Below are 21,508 nucleotides of genomic sequence, written 5' to 3'. Positions count from 1 at the left end.
GAGGTGTAACTTTTAACTGAAGGTATAGTTGCACACCTGTTTATGGCTAGTACAGTAGGTACAGTAGCCTGTTTATGGCTAGTGCAGTAGGTACAAGTAGCCTGTTTATGGCTAGTGCAGTAGTAGTAATCCATGTAGGATTTTGCTTTTACTGTCTCACCTTTTTTTTCCCTGGTAACACTTTGTCCTCAGCAGTTCAGACTCAAATTGGGAGTGGGATTGGTCACTACTCACTCACTGATCCTTCTGAGCAGTGAGGCCCAGCAGAAATGTTTCTACTCATCAGGTAAAGCTTGGTCTAAAAAGCTTGAAAATGGGATGAAGTACCTCAAAATCACAGAATAAGCTGAGTTAGAAGGGACCCCTCAGGATCAGGAGTCCAGCTCCTGGCCGTACACAGACCCCCCAACAATCCCACCCTGTGCATCCCTGAGAGCGCTGTCCAAACACTCCTGGCGCTCTGGCAGCCTTGGGGCCGTGACCGTTCCCTGGGGAGCCTGTTCAGTGCCCCAGTACCCTCCTGGGAAGAACCTTTCCCTGGTATCCAACCTGACTCTCCCCTGACACAGCTCCAGCCATTCCCTCAGGTCCTGTCCCTGGTCACACAGAGCAGAGATCAGGGTCTGCCCCTCCTCTTCCCTTACGAGGGTGCTGTAACTGCAGCGAGGTCTCCCTTCAGTCTCCTCCAGCTGAACAGACCCAAGTGGCCTCAGCTTCTCCTCATTCCCCTCACGGCCCTTTACCTGATTTAGACAAATATAAAACGCTCCCATTCATGTCACTTAATAAACTTTAAGTTTTCCTGAATATATTTATCATCATCCACATTTGGATCGATTCCATTCTCTGAATGCTGCCTCTTCAAGGACCTTAAGGAGCTACACTTATCTCCGCCTGGAGTCTGAACAGATTTTATGGGCAGTAGTTCTGATAACTCACAAACATGCCCTGATCTTAAGCTTGCCACATCAGTATATCAGCACTTGGAGCACTTTGTTCAAACAAAGCACATGTGTGATTTATTATGGAAGTCAAGCGGTTTTAAGGGGATTTTGGGGTAAACTTGCAGGCACTGCATGGCAATGTGGAGAGCAAACTGGACCAGTGCCCTGCAGTGCCTCTGTACTGCTGCCCCTGCTGAGCAGCAAGGGTGCTCGGGCTACTCCAGCCAGGCTGCTGTCATTGGTGTCAGAGCTTGGACAGCACAGAGACACGTGGCCTAGCTCTGATTAAGCCCTGCTGAACCTTTTTGTTTGTTTGTTTGTTTTTTGTTTTGTTTAATTTTAATTTTAATCTATGTAAATCCTTTAATTAGCCAGTAGGCCATGCTGTAAACTGATTCATTCCTCATCCCCCTGAAGCAGCTAAGGAGCTAACTGCACTTTGAGCAGCACACTGTTACCTTCCTGGCTGATGGATAGGTTAAGTAGTTTACCAAGCTTACTTTGATCAACAAGGCAAGTCCTCATCTTGTCCCTTCACACACAGTTCTACGTTGTGAGTATGATGCTGATAGAAACAATCCTTTTTGTGTGTGTATAAAATGTGTGGTGCAAACGCTGCTTACAGCAGTCTTAGTGCAGCTAAACTCACTTGCAAACCTCATTTCCCCAAGGACACTCTGGCTTTTTTCCCCTACTCAAACAGCCAGAAAAAAATAAGTCTCTAAGTAAAATGTTAAATTATTTTCATTAGCTGATCTCTTGCCACTTATTAATAGTGGAAGAACGATACCTGAAAGGAGGGCAACAGTGGCATTTTGGGGGAAGAGTGAGTGATTTTAATGTCACTAGAGCAAAGTAACACATCAAATAGTTATTTGTATAGAGTAGGGCATCATCTCCCTCAGGTTGTGTTGAATTGGTAAATGGCAAAGGACTGCACACAGGCTTTTCTCCCGCTCTCCTCAGCACCATAACTTCTGTGTCTTTGTGCAGGTGCAAAATCAGTAGGTGTTGATGCCAGCTTGCACAAAGAAGGTATGAAATGAAATGGCTGCCTGGCAAGTGTGAAGTGTGTGGCTGGAGGGAGATGAGTTTTGATGAAAGAAGGTTGTTTCTGTACCTCAGAAGCAACACACCCAGGAGAGGAGCTTCTCTTACACACAGGAACTGTGCTCTGCCTTGGAACTGTGTGGTTGGGTAGAACACTCCCTGGGATGTGGACACAGACAGCTGATTCTTGGAAAATCTGTTTTATCAGTGCAGAGTAAACAAGTAACTGCTGTTTGGATTAAGCTGTGTCTGAGTTGTGGTTTGATTTTGTTGCTCAAGAAGTGGGAAGTAAAATAGTTCTCATCAAAATACTGGAAACAGGAATTTTGCAGGAAGAAAATCAAATGGAAAATAAACACATTTACGGTTTCTCAACATGTGGTGCTGAAATTTATTTGGATTTGTATCAGCTGCATTTAAAACACAAAGACTCTCTGGTACCTAATCCAGAAATAAGTTACATCAAAGAACTATATACTGTTAGAAAATAAAAGAAAAAAAAGGAAAAAAGAAAATAAAGGAAACAGACTTTTGTCAGACTTCAGATCTTCAAATGCTGCAGTTTTCCACTTAATTACCAATAGCAATGTCCAATAAAATAGGCCCTTTCAAATCATGGTGTATCACAGAAGGAACAAGTCTGAGATGAAATTTTTCGTCATTTTCTTATGATTTTTATGTGGTTTTAGATTTCTTTCAAGAAACATTCAGTTTCTTGAAAGTTTGTTTTTTGTTTTTCTCTTCATATTATCTTGGGTAAAATTCCTTATTCAGGTTTACAAAGTCTGTTCATATCCCCTTGGAGCAAAGAAAATAAATAAATGATGAAGTAGATTTGGTTTTCAAACCAAGGTCTGACACCTGACTGTGTGAAACCATGTACACCTGCCCTCTGAGAAGTGAGTTCAGCTCCGGCACTGTGTCGAACTTTCCTGTTCTCAAGAACCCATGTTTACAATCCTTCCTATTGGAAGCATTATAAGCTGATGGGAACACCCATTCAGAACGTCCCACCAAGTGATCTGTACATGTTTGTTGATAACTGGATATTGTTCTTCACAGAGACTCAGCACTCATAGATGAAACTGTTTGCCATCTTGCTGAGTTTCATTTTCTCATTAAATATCTCCTGAAACCTAATATTCTGCTTTGGAGTGAAGTAGTTCTTCCAATCACCAACAGCACCTAGGAAAGCAGGAACAGAAAGAACAGTGAAGTGAGCAATACGTGGAGCAGAAAATTATTTTAAAACAGCATGGTTTTGTTAATGTTGCAGTTGGCACAGATATTAATATATTCTTTAACACAGTCACTGTGGTAGGTCAGGATCATAATTGTTCTGGTGAGACTCTGGTGGAAAGATCTGGATATCATCCATGAAGGTTGATGAACCCTCATCCTCAGAGCTGATTAGTGCCAGCAACACAAGTGGTGGAGGAAGAACAGCAGCATTCCAAGGTGGAATTACAGCTCCTGGTGATCTGGGCAGAGGGAACATGCCTTAGTTGAATGTAGTTAAAGGTCTTTGCCTGGGTTTTTTCACAGTCAGAAAAAGAAATTGTAGAATCACAGAATGGTTTGGGTTGGAAAGGACCTTATAGATCACCTTGTTCCATCCCCCTGCTATGGGCAGGGATGCCTTCCACTATCCCAGGTTGCTCAGAGCCCCATCCAGTCTGGCATTGGACACTGCCAGGGATCCAGGGGCAGTCACAGCATCTCTGGGCAACCTGTGCCAGGGCCTCCCCACCCTCACAGGGAGGAATTTCTCCCTTATATTCAATCTAAACCTGCTCTCTGTCAGTGTGAAGCCATTCCCCCTTGTCCTGTCACCTCAGGCCCTTGTAAAGAGTCTCTCTACTAGATGGTCTTGTAAATAGTCTAAAAATTCATAGAACAGAAACAGTTCCTAAAACAGTTTGGGTGGGCAGAGACCTTTACAGGAAATTGTAGTCACCATCTAAACTTATTAAATGAGGGGTAGCCCAAAAGCCACTGACAAAAAAACATTCCTAGAAAAGGAGCCCAGAATGACCTGACAAATTAATTCCACCCTTACACATGCTCCTAATCTCTAGGAATTTTTATGGATGAGATGTCCAGCTTCTTAAGTGGGCAGTTCTTCTGGGTGGCCATGGACAATGGTGTTCAGAAAAGTGTTTCAACTGTTACCCAGTTCAAGTAAAAAGGAAATTGTTCTGTAAACTGATACATTTTTATGAGACAATGCTTACAGTTTCCCCCCCGTGCATGTTCTAAAGACTCTGCATCCCAAACCTGACTAAAATAATCATCTAATTTTTTGACTAAAATAGCATTAAGTCCTAAAGGACAGGAAAAGAGAGCCCAAAGCATAATATATACATATAACTCTTCTGTAAACTGGCTGAAACTAGCTAAACATCTGGGATTAGCATAGGAACTACTTGGAAGTGAAAATGTTGGGATTTTTCAACATTTTCATCATATCTATCAAACTTCACTGACTGAGAAAAATGCATCTCTTTTTTTGTTTCTTTTTAATTGACAGATTGTATGTTGTCATTTGTTTCTGCTGATTGATAAAACCATTGTGAAATAACGGAAGGTAACATTTTTCTTTTTATTAACTGAAACAACTCTTAGTTTTAAACTGTCAATTGTTGTTCAAAAACTAACTAAATCAAAATAATGAAAAAAAAAAAAAATTAGGTTTGAGTGACTTGTTATCCAAACCTGTGGAAGCTTCTGAAATGCCAGGAGCAAGAAAACAGCCCCTGAGGGTATTTTAAAATCACATCTGATCTAAGAACTGTGGAAAATTTTCCAAGGTCTGGAAGTTACCTGTGACCGTTCTTTTGTTGTTGTCGTTGTTGTTGTTGTTATTGTTGTTGTCAGCATATTCCTTCTTCAGGAATATTTCAGTAAGATAAGGGGTGATAAGAGCAGTCTCATTCAGAAGGAATGTGTCTGGCTCTTTCTTATTCTAGTCAACTAAGTGACCTTGGCAGGTGATATCAGAGAGACATGTTGTAAAACACTGAAGTGGTCAACTTTTAGATTAAAAAAAAAAGACAGATAAAGAGTATTTCGGGGTGAGCCTTTCTTTTTGGCTCAATAGCTCCCAAAGAGCAATATTAGTCAGGCTATAGATCACACTTCTTTGTGCTTCTCTAGTGCAACTCTGAATTTGCAGCCAGAGAAGTTAGGAAGTGATTTTTAACAGGGCTTGAGATTGAAGAATCCTGTCATCACTTCCCCGGGCTGACCCAAAGACTCCAGGAAAGACCTGCACTGCAGTCTTTCTCTGGATTCCCACTGCTTCTCCTGTGTTAGGCGCAAAGGAATTTACCTTTTCGGAAAATCAGCTTCCTGTTGGATGTCAGAGCACACACGGTGTGACTGGGATTGCTGTTCTCCTTTTCTGTGTCATTCTTCATCTCTGAGAACGAGGACTTCTTGCAGATGTCTTGGATATCATTGTCACTGACATTTAAACTCAGGAACAGAGTAATTTCCTTTACAACCTTAGGGAGATCCTGAGGTATAAGAAAAATACAGCTTTTATGTTTCTGGACTGATTATCAGACTTTTAGCTGATTTGAAAATGATCCCTTTTATTACATAATGAGTTTGTCACACATTTATTTGCTTTCAAGCAAAGCTAAATATGTCATTGGATTGTGCAGATGACAGGTACAATAAACCTGATTCCCCTCTTAGCCATACTCACAGAAATTAATAAATACAGAGTATGTCATATCACACACAGTCACATTGTCAATTTTATCTCCCACTTCAGTTAAAATGTTCTCCTGTGTCTCAGAATTATTTCCCTGGAAATAGAAGAATACTCAAAGCCCAGTTCCAAGTAGATCATTTCATTGGATATGCTGTATCTAGAGATCTAACAAGTGACTCACCATCCAAAATGGTTTGTTTATATTCCTAGTAGTTGATTTTTTTCCCCCCAAAAATGAACAAACCTATTTTCATGGAGCCACTAAAAAATGTTTTCTATTCACCTAAAAATTCATTCTCTGAAAGCTAAGGTATGTTAATATTTTACTTTTTCTTTTTTAAGAACAGTGATGTTTTTCCCTACACCTCCAGTCTCTAATTTTCTTTTTTATTGGGAACACAAGTCCAAAATGTGAGTAGTTCTGTTGTCGTACATCACTTTTTGAAAATTTCACCTGAAATGTCAGACAATAGCAAATTAATGTGTGATCCTCAATACATGTCCTTGGTTGGTCTTTCCGTAGGACAAAAAAAGGGGAACTTAAAGCTCTGCCTGAGCCTGAAGAAAATTGTCTGAGTCCCATTCCTGCATCTAAGAAATGCAACTCTCACAAGATTTCTTATTTATATAACTCGTGTAGTCAGAATTATTTAGTTAATGCTAAATTCCATGCAAATAAAAACTATGCCCAAAGATACTTATTCACATTTTCCTTCTTTCTCCTTTTTCCTTATAACTTCCTCTTTGATGTTGTAATGATGCTAATTTACAAGTAATGCCTTTTGCACCAAGAGCAGAGAGCATATTTACCTTCTTCATGTCTTCATAGAACAAAAAGAGGATATTTTTATCATCTTCATGTTCTTCCCAGCTTAGGAAATGATCAAACCAGGATCCACAGACAACTGAAAGGAAAACCCATGTAAAAGAGATCCAGAAACACTTCATTCATAAATAACTTTGATGCTACCTCACACATTTAGGGGAATAATTTGTATCTGTAATCCTCTAAAACAGAGGCAGTTTTTTGTGTCAAGTGATGCAAATTTACAAAAGTAACTTCCAAAGAGGTTTCCATTTTTGTTGGAATTTGTTTTCATACCAGATACTATTCTGAGATATGATTCTGTAGTGGATGCAGGTTCCAGATCTAAGGAAAGGCCAATAATGAAGTAAAATGTACCGGTCTAACAAGACGTGAACATCTCACAGATGACTGACTGAATGTCTGTGGTCACAGAGATTTGACCACCTCAGCGGAGATGAAATGAGCAGGCTGGCAAATGGAGCACACAGTTATTACCTCTCTTTCATCCCAGCAGAAGGGAATCTGAATAATTTTTAAATGCTGAAGAAGAATTACTTAAAGAACTCATGCAAATGCCTCATTCAGCCAGTGACACAGATAGAAGGGTTTGTAGCTGGTTTATTTTGTCTGAATGCTCCATTTGCTGAACCATGGGAACACAGCTAAATTTCAGCTTTCTTTTAAAAACCAAAATTCTGACCTCTCCATTTCAAAGGCAAGATGAAAACCTCTTGCAGGGCAATGAGAAGAGGCCTGAGAAAGCTCAGCAAGCATTGTCCAGAACTGCGACTTTGCTTTATAACCACCACCACCAGAAAATTCTAATCTTGTAATGGGCATCGTTTTGGTCACAAACTGTGAGTTGTAATTAAGTATAAATTATAATTAATAGCTACAATTAAGCCGAATGCTCCAGTCTGGAGCCATCTCCAGCACATAAGGCAGTTTCTAAGAGCAAGGCATGTGTACTCCATGGTGTACAATTAAACCCTGCTCCCCTGCCCAGCTACTCTGGGGATGTGGCCAGTGATAGCACAATCCTGGTGGCTTCAGGAGAGACTTGGAGACTCCAGAGAATTCATTACAGTTGTCCCTGTGTGTCCTAACCCTTGTTTTGAACTGATATTAACTCTGCAAGAGTACTGCAGGATTTGGATCAAGCAGCACAACCTTGAAATGTTTCCACTAGGAGCAAAAATTACCACCTTTCCCTCCACATCACCTCTTACCTAAATTTCTCTTTGACCAACATAGTTTTCTATTTATGCCACACATAAGCACCCAGAAAATAGAAGGCAGCTAATAATTTATGGGGAAATAGGAAATGCTTTTAAAATTTAATCATTGAAGCACAGAATGCTTCAGAATGGAAGGGACCTTAAAAATCATTTAGTTCCAACTCCCCTACCATGGGCAGAGACACCTTCCACCAGAGCAGGTTGCTCAGAGCCCCATCCAGCCTGGCCTTGAATAGAATCCTCTTTCCTTTTTTTTCCTATTGTACATTCAGAGTTTATACCAAACAAGCCAAGATCCTGCAAAGCACTGAAGCATGTGCCTTAGGGCTGCTCTGGACTCAGAACACTAGATCTAAGCCAAAGCCTGGAGGAGGCAGTAAACAAATTGACCCCTGGAGCTCTGATATGAGTCCGTGATGACTGCAGCAGCACTTTTCTTTTGGAGTTTTCAAGGTGATCAATCATTATTCCTGTTATCATCACTTTGGTGACACATGTCCTCAAAGGAGTAATAAAACACTAAATATGGGAGTGGACAACGTGAACAAGGTCCTGCTGCCAGCTGCCATCCCACCACTCCTAAAAAATCTCCCTCTTGTCCTTGGTCTTCGGACCCCATTTCTGAGACAGCACATCAGGGAGCGTGTGTACAGAAGGGCTTTAGGAACATGTCCAGTCTCCTTTGTTGGGCTGCCCAGGGCTGTCTCCCACCCTGGAGAAGACATCAGACCTGCAGTCACAGCTGTCCCTGCAGCCTGGTGACAGTCCCCTCACATGCTCTGTCACCAGCCACAGCCCTGCTTGCCCAGGGCAGCAAAAAGCAGCAAAAAGCTGAAAAGAGCTGTGCTGGAATGATGCAGCTGCTTCTCAGAATGACTTCTTGCAGGGCTGAAGAGAGCATCCTATTATTTGCTCTTGTTTAGCTTGGCATTATTTATCCCCACCAACCCCACATGAATAAGGAGTTTTCACACAGTTCAAATTTCTTAAGTCTTTCTGTGCATAACAAACTCACTGAACTGCAAAGAGAAAACATTTAACCTTACCATTGCCTTTTAAGAACAGGTCAAAGAAAGCAGTCCAGCTGTCTACAGTGGGAAGGTTTGGGTTTTCTCTGTAGTAATGAAACATGGAAACTGCAGTGTCTTTTGGATTTCTGCTGATGTAGATCATCTGTAAATGAAGAAAATGTAGTTATTAATGATAATATCCTCCCTTTATTTTAGAGGAGCTCTGTGTGTAAATAGAGCATTGCTATAGGCAGTTTGCAGAGTCAAAATCCTTTCTTTTAGGATTCCCCCATTGGTGACCATGCCATTAAATTAGAAATCTCTTCTTAGTAAGGAGTCCATAGTGATTAGTAAACAATTCCATGTGGACAGAGGTGTGTTTGCCCTGGCTGGGTAATGTTTATGTTTTATGAAAGAGCCTGTGTTAACTTTAACCTTGAGTCAGAATATTATCTCATATATATCACATATGAAAGCATTTACTAATTAACATTCAAAGGACAGCTGCAAAATGTAAATTTTATTTTTGGGCTTTCATTCAAATCAGCTTTGTCCCAAAAGTCTGGATCTGAGTGATCCTGAAATTTTTGACTTTGAGTATAAAATCTGAGACCCAGAGCTTATTTTTTCTATCTCACATATTAGCATGGGAGGAACTGGTTTAGTAGGTATCCCTGCCCATTGCATGGGGGTTGGAACAAGATGATCTTTAAGGTCTCTTCCAATCCAGGTGATTCTGTGATTCTATGAACTCAAAACTGTGCTCTGAATCTGCCTCCCTCATCTCATTTCTCCTCTGTTTGCCCAATACCTTTATGGGCTCTTCAGAAAGCTCCTGCAGGAGGTCAGAGTACCTTTAATCCCAGAGGAGCCTGTAAGTAGCCAAGATTTTCTAGGAGAGTAGGAAATGAGGTCATGAGAACACACCAATTACTAATGAGAGACTTCTGATCAAAAGATGTTGATGTCCTATTTTGTGTGGTGCCTGGTGCAAAACTCATGCCATAGGAACAGTGGGGGAGGAGCAGAACTCAGTCCCCAGTCCAAGTCTCTCTTCCTGCTGCCTTCAACTGGTGGTCAGCTGTGTCTCAAAAATTCACAGGAAAACACTTCTAAAAACTGTGAATCATTCAAAAATTATTAAGGATCAATGGGAAAAAATAGATTCCTAGTAGTCTTTCTACATATTTTACTGCTTTGATATCATTTTTGTCTTACCTTGCATTTCTTATTCTTAAAATTTGGAGGCAACATGTTGTAGTCTAAGTGTGTTGGGATGATTCTTTTTGATGAGAGTTTATTCAGCTCCTCCAGTTGGGAAATGTCTCCAAATTCAATGGGAGATGTTATAGTGACTTGAGTATTGTAAAGCTTTGTTATAACTCCTGCAAGCCAGTGAGTGCCTACAGAAGAGGAATTTGAAGTAAATAAAACAAACAATAAAAAAAGGATGAATATTTATTACTGTGAAACATGCATTTTTTTTATACGGAAACACCTTGCTAGTGAACAAGTTATATTTTTAATCCTACAGATTCAAGAAACTTTACATGACTAAATAATCCCATTGGCTCCAAATATATAAACACTGAAAAAAATTAGGGCTATATCTGAATTACAATGTAGCTCTGAGGGAAGCGTTAATATTGGTACCAAAACCATCCCATTAGACAAACTGCTGTCAGCTGAGAGGTAGCTATATTGTTTTTATAATTTATTTTAGAATAAACTGTTTGGGTTTTTTTTCCTTACAATAACTTGAGTCGGTATATTTCTGAAAGTATCGATTGAGCTCCCCCTGGGTGTGTGCTCCTCTGTCCAAGAGAGGTGGGTGGAGAGAGGATAAGAAATTAATAAATCTACAGCCAAGAGGCACACAAATAATTTCATACAATTCTTGACTTGCTCATAATTGAATGTATAAAGTCCTCAAGAAAATCTTTCAAGAACAGATTTTGCTTACAGGTAAGAAATATATATTTGTTTTCCAACATGAAAACACCTGAGATTGTTTTCAATTACGGAATCAAAATGTTGGGAAATGACCCATATTTCTTGTAATATAAACATTTACTGACAGAATAATACATTCACATACTTAAACATCCCTTCCTATTCTTTCATACAGACATTTCCCAACTAGTTTAAGCAGAGAACATGAAACACAAAATGAAGACTTCTTGCCATTAACATTGAAAACTAGAACTTACCAGATTTGGGATAGGAAACCAAAAGGACATCATCTTCTCTAGCATCAAAAGTATCCAAGGATTTTAAAAGCTCTGGAGAAGACCTGGTGGTAAAGGGAATTCCCTTAAATGTGTGTAGCAGCTCTGCCTCACCAGAGCTGGACATGGTTGCTTAAGTCTTGGGTTCCTGCAAATCAGATAACAGGAACAGGAGCAAGATTTAAATGTCACTTCTTAGTCAGGTGGCTGGAAGTGACAAACTGAGACTGAGCAGCACAAACCTCATGCTTATATACTTTGCTGCAATGCCCTATCAGATATTGATTTTTTTTCAGGTAGTTGAAAAAGGCAACTGAAATATTAGAGCTAACTTAATAAATAACCAAAATGCTGAGTCATGCCAAAGGCACCCCATTTGTCATTTATTGGCTCTCCAGATAAAGAAATGAGGTAATGGTCAAAATGTAATTGTGAAAAATAATGACAATTAATATTACATTAAAATATGCTTAATAGGATTATTCTGTAAGTTATATTTTGTTGGAAAATATTCTTACCTTCCAAGGAAAAAACTGCATCTTAAACCAATGTTGATTATTAGAGAAACAATGTCTTATTTTATGTGAATTAAGTTTTTTTGTTTGTTTCATTTTATCAATTATACAACAGTTTGAAATTTCAAAAGTGCAAATTGATTCAAAGTGCTTGAATCTTGTGAAGCACGATCATTTTTTAAGATGTTATATGTCTCCATAAGGAGAGTATAAGCAACAAAAATCCCAAAATGAAAACAGATATATAAATAGGTGTATTATATAGATATTTAACGTTGCTTTTAATGTGTTTTGTGACTAGAAGGGGTTGAAGATTTTTAAATCTTTTCACAGAATATGCAGATTTATCAATACAAAAGCCACTTTCAGGAAAGAGCCATTTCTCCATTAATTATCTGTTTTCAAATGTTTGGGTTTGTTTTTTTCATTTCAATCTGTGGAAATTATCATTAATATTTTTCAAACAGAAAACTTCACTTTTGTTTAATGTGACCTTAAGCAATGTGAATGTATCACAGTAAAATAAATAGTTCAGTTATGAACTAAAACATTTTAGAATGTTTCGTATTTTCAATTTTCCTTTCAATGGCCACAAATTAATTTACTCTTTTTTTACATTCTTTTCTTCAAAAATCCAGTGGCTTCACTATTTGTATTGAAAGATTCCTCCAATATATTCAGCCAAGGCCCTTCAATATCTTCAATTCAAAAACCTCCTTGGAAATCTTGGTTTAACATTAAGCAATGCTCCGGGAATTTTCCAGCTTTACCAATGTTCTTTTTTTATCATAAATAACAACTTGGGTTTGGTCAGAGGAGCTGATTCCCAGATGTACTCCCACGAGCCCTGGTGAGAAGTTAATAAATAGACATATCCTTCCAATAAACACCTGAGCAGCCAGGATTGCTCAGCCTTACAAGAAGTAAGGACACTTACCAGCTTCTGTGCTTGCTTATTTCTAATCCAATCTCCACAAAAGCCAGCAATGTAAAGTTGATTCCCCCCACCACCCCTTTCCTTTCTCAACCTAAAAGAGAAGTGATCTTCTCACCTGTAAAGTTGTCCTTAAACATTTATCACCTGCAAAACATGACCTGTGCCATCAGTAAACTCTGAATTCCACTCCTGCAGGGCCAGGTGGGAAAATCATGGAAAATACACTCTGGAAAGACGTTCCCTGTTGCAAAGGACAAGAGGTGATGAGGAATCTTTCCACGGAGTCAGTGGGGGTACAAGAAACACTTGGACATAGGTGCTCAGGTAGGAATTAGGGAATCTCCCAGAGGAGCTCAACATTTTCTTCCTGCCCCCAGGCTGAACACCTAAGCCACTGCTTCATACCTTAAGGTGTGAATACTCAAAAATCTATCTCTGTCAGCAGATTTCACTTTGGTTACTTCAGGTATACAAACTATGTCCAAAGGCAAAAAAAAACCCTGTTCCTGTGTTATTCTGAATGTGCATATTAATCTGAATATGCAGAGAGAGAGATTTCCAAGGTTGATTTTGCGAGTCATCATTCCAGTTACAGGCACGTAGCACAAGCTAGTAAAACTTTACTGCCTTGACCTGGCAGAAGTAATCTCATTGTAAAAATGTTTTGCATATTTACAATGCTTATTCTCTTTCATTTCTTCCCGCATTCCTGCTAAGTTTTGAATCAGCGCATTTGCCTCATCTAACTACTTGGACCTGAATTAATCATTCACAACAGAAACTGCTAAGGTGTAAAACAGAAGCAATACAGTAGCCAGGAAAATTCCAGTTCTTTTAGCTCATTTCGGTTGCTTTTTGTAGTAGCTTATCTTTTAAGTGTGTGTAATGGCAATCCAGGGGAAATGAAACTGAATTTTTTCCTCCCCAAATGCTGCCTATATTTGGAAAATAAGGCCTATCCCTGCAAAGGAACAGTATCCTGAATTGCAGCAACTTAAGGAACAAGAGAATATTTGGCACCTTGCAGGAAAAAGCTATTATTAAAACCATGCTAACTACATTGCCATAAAATACATTATAGCTACATTATACAAAGAGAGCACAGCTTTAAAGAAGACTGTGCCAAATCCTCCATCCAAGTTTGATTTTCTTCTTTATCAATGTATATATGTGTGTGTGTGTGTGAGTGTGTGTATGTGTGTGTGTGTATGTATATATATATGTGAACATGTATATATAGACACACCAGGACTGTAGTACCTATTGCCTGATCTCTGCATCAGGCTCTGAGGAGCTTTTCCCAGTGCCAAGTTCTCCTTGTTCAGGTCTCTGCTGTCCATACTGATGTAGTGCACATGTTACCAGCAGGTTTCACAGTGATTTTCTTTCTGGGGAGCAGTGCCAAACTTGGATTTTGGGGATTCTTCATGATTTAAGACAAATGTAGCTGGGCAGCTGGACACTGCTTCAGTCCAGCTCCTCCTGTCTCCATGTCTGACTTATCTTCTCCCATCTATATCCTTGTCGGGTGAGAATTTTCTTTTTTAATGACTTTCAAATTTTGACTGTTCTGTTCCTGCCTCTGCCCTGCAAGTTCCAATTCAGACTCCCCATCCTCTTCTCTGCTTGATAAAAGGCAGTACCATGTACATCTCCTTCAGCTGAAGATTTCTCAGCTGAGGCCAGTCTGTTCCCCTCCAAACCCCTCTCAGGCAGCACGTACTAAAAAGATATTGTGATATATTGGAAATATGCAGGCAAAGCCACATGTTGTTTGCACAGGTGAAAATTTGGGTGTACATTCACAGGGTTCTGAGTGGTTTTAGCTAGCACTCTCAAGCATCAGGTTCCTCCTTTTTTTGAAATGTCCTAAAGCTGTGAAATATTTCAGTGTTGTGGTAATGAATGAATGGTAAAACTGATGTGGCCAAGAACTGAAATGCCTCCAGTTCATCATTGCTCCAGGTCTGATGAGCCCACATGTCCCTAAATTACAAAAGATTTAACTTCACCTGATGCAGCTGGGACTAGTATTTCCCTTGAAGGGTTTCAGTGAAATCCCTATTTATTTTAATGTTACAAATGAAGCGTCTTGTCTAAGTTTATGGCTATTTAATAGAGACAGCCTGCAAAATGTTGGCTGCAGCACGAGTGTTCAGAGTGTTTGGGAAGTTAGGGCACCTCGGTGTCTGGATGCTGAGAATTTAGGAACCTCATCCTGAGCTTCTGAGTAGTTCTAATGAAACTCAGTTGCAGGATGGGTGTAGGGCTGCCCACAACACATCAAGACTCTGTCTTAGTGTACTCTGAGCTGGTCTCAGCTATCAGGGTGTGTGACTTAGCCAAGGCTGCTTTACTGGAATGGGCTGTACTGGATCCCTGTACAACTTCCAACTCCTAACAGCAGTTCTCTTCCTGGTAGAGCTTCCCTTCCCTGAGTGCTCTCAGAGAAGCCTCCCCTCATTAACCTGTATCTCAGCCCTAATCAAGAGCTATGAGTTGACAACTCTGATTTCAGAAGTCTCTGACTCCACAGGCACTGCTGTCTGAGGCAGCTGTGCCTGTGCTTAGTCAATGCTCTGGAGGAAGTCAGCCCTGTGTGCCGGGTAGTGTTTACAACATGGTAGATGATAAAGTTCCCTGACCTCCCTCCATCCCTCTTAGCACAAATCATTGCCTGTAGACATTTCATGCCTCATGCACAGCTGATACAGCTAAGTAGAGCTAATCACAACAGTGCCACTGCTGCCAGCAGAGCCCTGCCCTGACAGAGGGGGGCAGGTCAGTGCCCCTTCTGAGCTCAGAGCTATCTTCCCAGCTCCTGCCCTGCAGCTGCACATGAGCACACCTCCAGGGCGTGAACACACACAGAATGAGGACATGAAGGGGAGGCAGGGGGACAAGAGGGCAGAAAAGGAAATCAAATGAGGATTTTAACCTACACGGGTCCAAAAAATGATGATGCTGTGTGCATGCAGGGGAGCTAAACCAGGTAAGCCCTCTCCCTCGTCTGTCAGGGTGGGGTTGCCTAGGGGCATTCCTGGGAATCCAGGGAGAGAGTACAGACCATGGAGGCCTGAATAATTTTCTGCTTATTTTTGTTGGCCAATTGGCATAGGAATGAATTACAAAAACTAATGAGTCACCCTGTAATTGCTGGTGCAGAAGCACTTCAAATGGCTCTAGGAACTTCACTGGTGACTTGAAATGGTTTCAACTTCTTCTGATTTGTCAGTGTAACTGGATAGAAATATTTTGAAGAACATATGCAATAATAGGCTAAAGTATTCTATGGGGAGCCAGAAAAAATTCAGAAAGAAAAGCCTTTTGATGTGTGTGTTTTTCAGAGATCTACACCACGTGGACCATCACTGCACACCACAAAAAGGTCTGATAGCAAATGCTATCCTGATGGTCCACACACTGCCTTTAAATTCAGGATCCAGCTGGACACAGCTACATCTTAACATTATCCCTGATTTCAAGGTTCTTTAAGGTCTCTCAGTCCCAAGTTATTAGACATGAGCTGTAAAATGCTACACGAAAATCAGGAGGTGATCGAGAAGAGCTGGGAAGCACTGGGAAGAAAGTTGACTTTTTCCTGGCCAGCACCAGTACAGCTCGATCTTGCCCAAAACTGTTAGTCACTCCTGGACTGACAAATTAATTCCAAAGTCCAAAGGGAAGTTATTTGGCTGGTATTTATAATAGCTTTCTGTGATTTGTGATGGGAACAGCAATCAAAACTCAGGCCAGATCCAGACTGGATAAGTGAAACACAAATTTCCTGTCAATTCTCTGCCTTTGTGTCATTCAGTGACTGGGTAATATTCTGCAAAGTTTATATTTCTTCTCTCTTGTTATAAGTTGGGGGTTTTTTTATACATTCTTGTGTTGCGTGAACTCTTTAGGCATAGATGTCTTAAACAGGAAAGAGAATTCCTACTGCACACTTGTCCTCTCTGGCAGAGTTGGGATGTAGCTCAGAACAAGGCAAGAACAAATCAGGATTCTCTGCCACAAAGTATTTTAGTCTTAATATTGGACAGGGTGAAAAAAAAAAAAACCCAGCTTTTTATGGTTCTAAAGGAAGCTTTCAAACAGATGTTGTACAGGTGTCCAGCCCTTTTCCTGGGATGGAGCACAGCTCATAACTCCTCCCATCATTGGAGATAGCATTTTGGTTTACAGTAAAAGGTACAAATGGCTCCATAGCCCCTGGAATGGAACCACAACTCTAAAATACAGTGTAATTTCATCCAGTTGCACCTGACATTAACAGCCTGTTGCACAGAGCTGTATTTTCCATCTAGTCATGTTTGAAGTCTTCATTCTAAAGGACAAGGAAGTCACTTGGGCCATTCCCTTTCTGGTAGCTAATTATTGTCAGTTATACTCTGTGTCTCACTGCTAATTTAGAAAAGAGATTTTTCCAAAAGGGTACAGTCATGAATCAACCTACTTCACTTTTTCTACACCTTTCTGGGAGGTGCTGAAATGTAAATGGCTCAAAAGCCATCATTTGTCTTACCTGGATTTTCCGTGCACACTCTCATCCTAAGAGACAGTATGACAAGATTTACAACATACAGTGCAGAAGACTCGATGGGTCCCAGTCTCTTTGGAATTTGTTTCCACCATAACTCTCGCAACAAGCAGGGACAAAGGGGGAGGATGACTGTGGGTTTGGGCAGCAGAATGCCATGAGGAGTGGACTGCTGGCTGTCCAGCTCCAGGGGCTAAATACCTGTTGCACTCAGAGACCCCAGGTGGGATCAGGATCCTGCTGGGCTAACACAGCACACAAATGAGGACTGGCACAGTCTGCCTGTGCTCTGTCCTTGACAGAATTACCCTGGAAATTGCTGCCTGGAGTGTGTCCAAAGAGGCTGGAACGTATCCAAAGAAGGACAATGAAGCTGGTGAAGAGCACAAGTCCCATGAGAAGGAGGGAGTAGCCTTTTCTCTTTTAGTCTGGAGAAAAGGAAACTCAGGGCAACCTTAGTGCTCTCTAAACACCTGTGAAAGGAGGTTGTAGCTAGGTGGGGATCAGTCTCTTCTCCCAGGTAAGAAGTGGCAGGACAAGAGGAAGTGGCCTCAACTTGCAGCAGGGGTGATTTAGATTAGATAATAGGCAAATTTTTTTCATGGAACAGCTTGTCAAGTACTAGAAGAGGAACAGACTGCCAAAGAAGGTGGTGGAGTCAGCATCCCTGGAATGCTCAAAAAACACGTGGATGTGGCACTTGAGGACGTGGCTACTGACAAACATGGTGGTGGTGCTGGGTTGATGATTGGACTTGATGATGCTAGAGGTCCTTTCTATGAGTCTAGGAACCAGGCTGATTTTGGGCCAGCTCAGATCCTCTCTGAGTTGACATGCTCATGGTTGTAATCTGCAGGTTTAACAGCCCTTTCTAACAGGTGTTTGAAATTGGGAAGGAACATTAAGTTGAATCTAACAAATTAACCCCTTCTGTCTGGTTATTAGATACTGTTTCCATTTATGAATCTGTATTTATAGAATATATAAATTCATTTAAACACTAAGTCCAATAGCTATTTCGTGCATTCCAGTTTTTCCTCAAAAGAGACACCCTAACAATCCCACCCTCTGCATCTTTTGGAGCTCTGGCAGCCTTGGGGCTGTGACCATTCCCTGGGGAGCCTGTTCAGTGCCCCAACACCCTCTGGGGGAAGAACCTTTTCCTGATATCCACGCTAACCCTCCCCTGACACAGCTCCAGCCGTTCCCTCAGGTCCTGTCCCTGGTCACCAGAGAGAAGAAATCAGTGACAACTCCAGTGAAATAAATGGAGTTAAAATATTGATGGGGTAACTGCCACTGCAAGATCTTTCTCAATGGGTGTTAAGTGCAAAATTTCCACCTAAATAAGACATAAGAGAACAATCACCCCAAAACCAACTACTGCTCCACCTAGGTCAGTTTTTGTTTCATTAGCAATTTCTTTTTTTTTTTTTCTGTAGAGTATACAAGAAAATGCCAAAAGTTCACTGATGAAGAGTAGAGTGTCTTCCCAGTCACCACTAATGAATTATTATTTTCAGCCCTAAAAGTCTTGGGTAAGACCTCCAACACCTTTGAAACTTTTAGAATATAATTAAGGAGTAACGTCTTGTATGCAACCACATCACAAATGTCATGATGTAACTCAGCTGAACTAATGATCCTTGTTTTACATTACTGAGAAATCAGAATCCAATCCAGATTAACAAGGCTAAAAACCTTTAAAGACTGCTGGGCCAACATCCACATCAATCTTTAAATTCATGGATCTACATTAGCACCTTCTAGATGTCCTCCAGGTCCCCAGGATTAATATTTCACATTGGCTGTCTCTCTTTTTCCAGAGTTATCTTGCCATAGTAAATTGTGTGATTAAGGTGTAATGTGGGGTTATCTGTGTTTTCTTTTTTTTATTATTCAACTTGTTGACTCACTGGCTTTCATGCAGCCAGCTCCAGAAACTTCCATTCACAACAGAAACACCTCAATTACCTGCCTGAGTGCATAATTTCTTCAGATGCACATCAACCAGCAAACTTCTGTAAAATTCTCTCTTGCTGTCAGCTCAGTAACAACTTCATGAGTTTGTTGTTTGTCTTTTTTTTCCTGAAGAAATGAAAATGCTTTTTTAGACCAACAAGTTAAATGCAAAATTGAGCTAGTTAGTGCCAGTATTACAAATCTGGAATTCTGGATGCTTTTCACAAAATTGTCCTCAATTTTCTGCATTTTCAGATCCTTTTTTCTTATATTTTTACCATTCTGTTATCATTATTATATAAAGAGAAAGAAAATGGAGCTGGCTGAGGGATAAAAAGAAAAGTTAATGGAAAAGAAAGGACATGCAGTTAATTTCTGCATATTGGATTGCAGTTAGCTTCCTAAAATTATCCTTACAATAAAATAAAATACAGACAGCAAATATAAATTTCAAAATACAGCCTCATATTTCTTCACAGTTTCACATGTATCCCGCATTTTCCCTCATATCCTTACACCTAATTATAAAAAGATTTCTTCCTTTCTTGTATGAATATAACTCTAGGCTCAGTGCTGTGTTTTGTCCTTAGAAAATTGGAAATCATACTGAATTTATTTGGAGCAGTTTAGCATGGATGGCAGGATCTGGATTTTTCCTTACTATATCTGACTGATGGAAAAATAGGTGAGTTTTAGGATAGAAATAAAAATATTAAATGTTACAAGTTGCAGTAATGTCACTTTGCAACAATTGTTGATGGCTGAATATAAAATGAAATAATTATGTGCAAGACTTCTTTAAATGTATGCAGAAGTCACACACATCTATGAAAGACATGACTTTAGAATGGGGAAATGAATATATGAATGTATGAAATGAATCTATGTAAATGTAATCTGGATTTTCTTTTATTCTGAAAATCAGAGAGATGGTCAAATAAATATTTATGATTTGTGCAAACACCTTATAGAGTTAGTAGGTCTATGTCCTTTATTTAAGATTGCAAAGTGATTTCTCCTGATGACAGTGAAGGATCTGGCAGCACAGGACTGCTCTCATTATCTGGCAGCACAAGCAGTGGCTGCATCACTCTCATCTGATGAAGAAGGATTCAAATCTCCAAGCTAGTTTTCAATTCTTTTTGATGAAATGTGAAAAAGAAGTGCAGCCAACCAGTATCATGCACCTTAATGCAAAATTAATGCTTATTAATTTTGAGACATAAATCTAGAGGTGTACCTTTTGTGCTGGGCATTTTGCCACCATTTGGCTTTAAGTGAGTAGATAATACTTTGATTGATTTGAATTAATTTCTAAATAGCCCCTAAGGTATATGTATTGTATTTATTTGTTTAGTGAACAGAGGCCAGTTCTATAATAAAGGCATATTTCTGCTGACCAGCAACAAATAGTGTAACAGACATTCCTTCATTTTTCAATCCAGGAAAAACCCTAATTTAAATGACACCATTTTTAGCTTTACTCTATAATCCATTATTATGCAAGCAAACTTCAAGAGAGCAAAGGATTTAAGACACTTGGAATCTATATTTAAATTGTACTTTTGTCATAGACTGAAAATATAAATGATGGTGCCCTGTAGTACAGGGTCATAGGCAGGATGATTTTGGGCTTGAAAAGAACAAGAAGCTTTTAGGACCTAAGTCCTGTATGATCTTCTGGAGGATGCTGCAGCTGCTAGCTAAAAGATCAATCACTTTACCTGTATTAGATATGACAGCTATGAATACTTTCAGAAGCAGAGTCTGGTGAGCTTAGATTGGTATCCCTAAAAGTGAAACATCACATATCAATGTAAGCTTAGGATAATTGCACAAGTCAGGATTTACAGGGATCTAAGAGAAAAATGTTTCATACTGGGTCAGCGGGTTTATTTGAAAAATAAGGAAAAAACAAAGTTAAATATTCAAGAGTAGAAATACCAATATCTGAATTACTACTTCTTTCATATTAGAGCAAAAGGCACCACAGTGAGATCAGACTCAGCAATCCAGATTCCTCGCTCTGGAGGGTTGTTTTGTCATTAATTTTTGTTTGTTTGCTTTCAGGGAGCTCCATTTGTTTTCTTGCTTGTCTGAAATGCAATAAAAGCTTTTTGAAAAGCTGACTGGTGACCTGCACTAGGCAGATCTCCAAAGCAGAGGCATCTTCCAAAGCCTACTGAAATGAAAAAAAAAGGCCTCATATTCATTTGATCCAATGGAAAAATAGATCTGTTCCTCCTTTATTTGGAGACCATGCCCTATAGTTCACGGACTCAGGCTGACCAGTCCTTTAAGTGCTCAGTCCAAATAACCTTAATTCTCTTCCCACATAATCTGAATAGTGTTCTCCCTTCATCCATCCAGGGCAGGCCTATCTCTGCTTCCAAAAAGAAAGTAAATCTCCTTTTCACTGACATCATTTCAGGCACCAAGAGATGTCCAGCCAGCCACCAGGGTAACTGAGACAGCTGTCTGACAGATTATTAACATAACATATATTTTAGTCATTAGTTATCTTGAATTATTTCTACCTGAATGTCTAA

The 21,508-nt window shown here is 39.9% G+C and overlaps 1 protein-coding gene across 1 annotated transcript; it reads right to left on the bottom strand.

The window, feature by feature from the left end:
• Positions 1 to 3,060: 3,060 nt before the first annotated feature.
• LOC119708465 (sulfotransferase 6B1-like) lies at positions 3,061 to 12,691 on the bottom strand. The gene is made up of 7 exons (XM_038154929.1): positions 12,567 to 12,691; positions 10,982 to 11,147; positions 9,990 to 10,174; positions 8,808 to 8,934; positions 6,526 to 6,620; positions 5,326 to 5,512; positions 3,061 to 3,179 (listed from the first exon to the last, which is right to left on the bottom strand). The coding sequence occupies exons 2-7, from the start codon at positions 11,124 to 11,126 to the stop codon at positions 3,061 to 3,063; spliced, it is 858 nt and encodes a 285-aa protein (XP_038010857.1). The 5' UTR covers positions 11,127 to 11,147; positions 12,567 to 12,691.
• Positions 12,692 to 21,508: the final 8,817 nt, after the last annotated feature.

This window comes from Motacilla alba, chromosome 1A, assembly GCF_015832195.1.
Source record: "Motacilla alba alba isolate MOTALB_02 chromosome 1A, Motacilla_alba_V1.0_pri, whole genome shotgun sequence".
Classification (NCBI taxonomy): Eukaryota; Metazoa; Chordata; class Aves; order Passeriformes; family Motacillidae; genus Motacilla; species Motacilla alba.
This window is presented reverse-complemented; position numbering and strand designations above follow the sequence as displayed.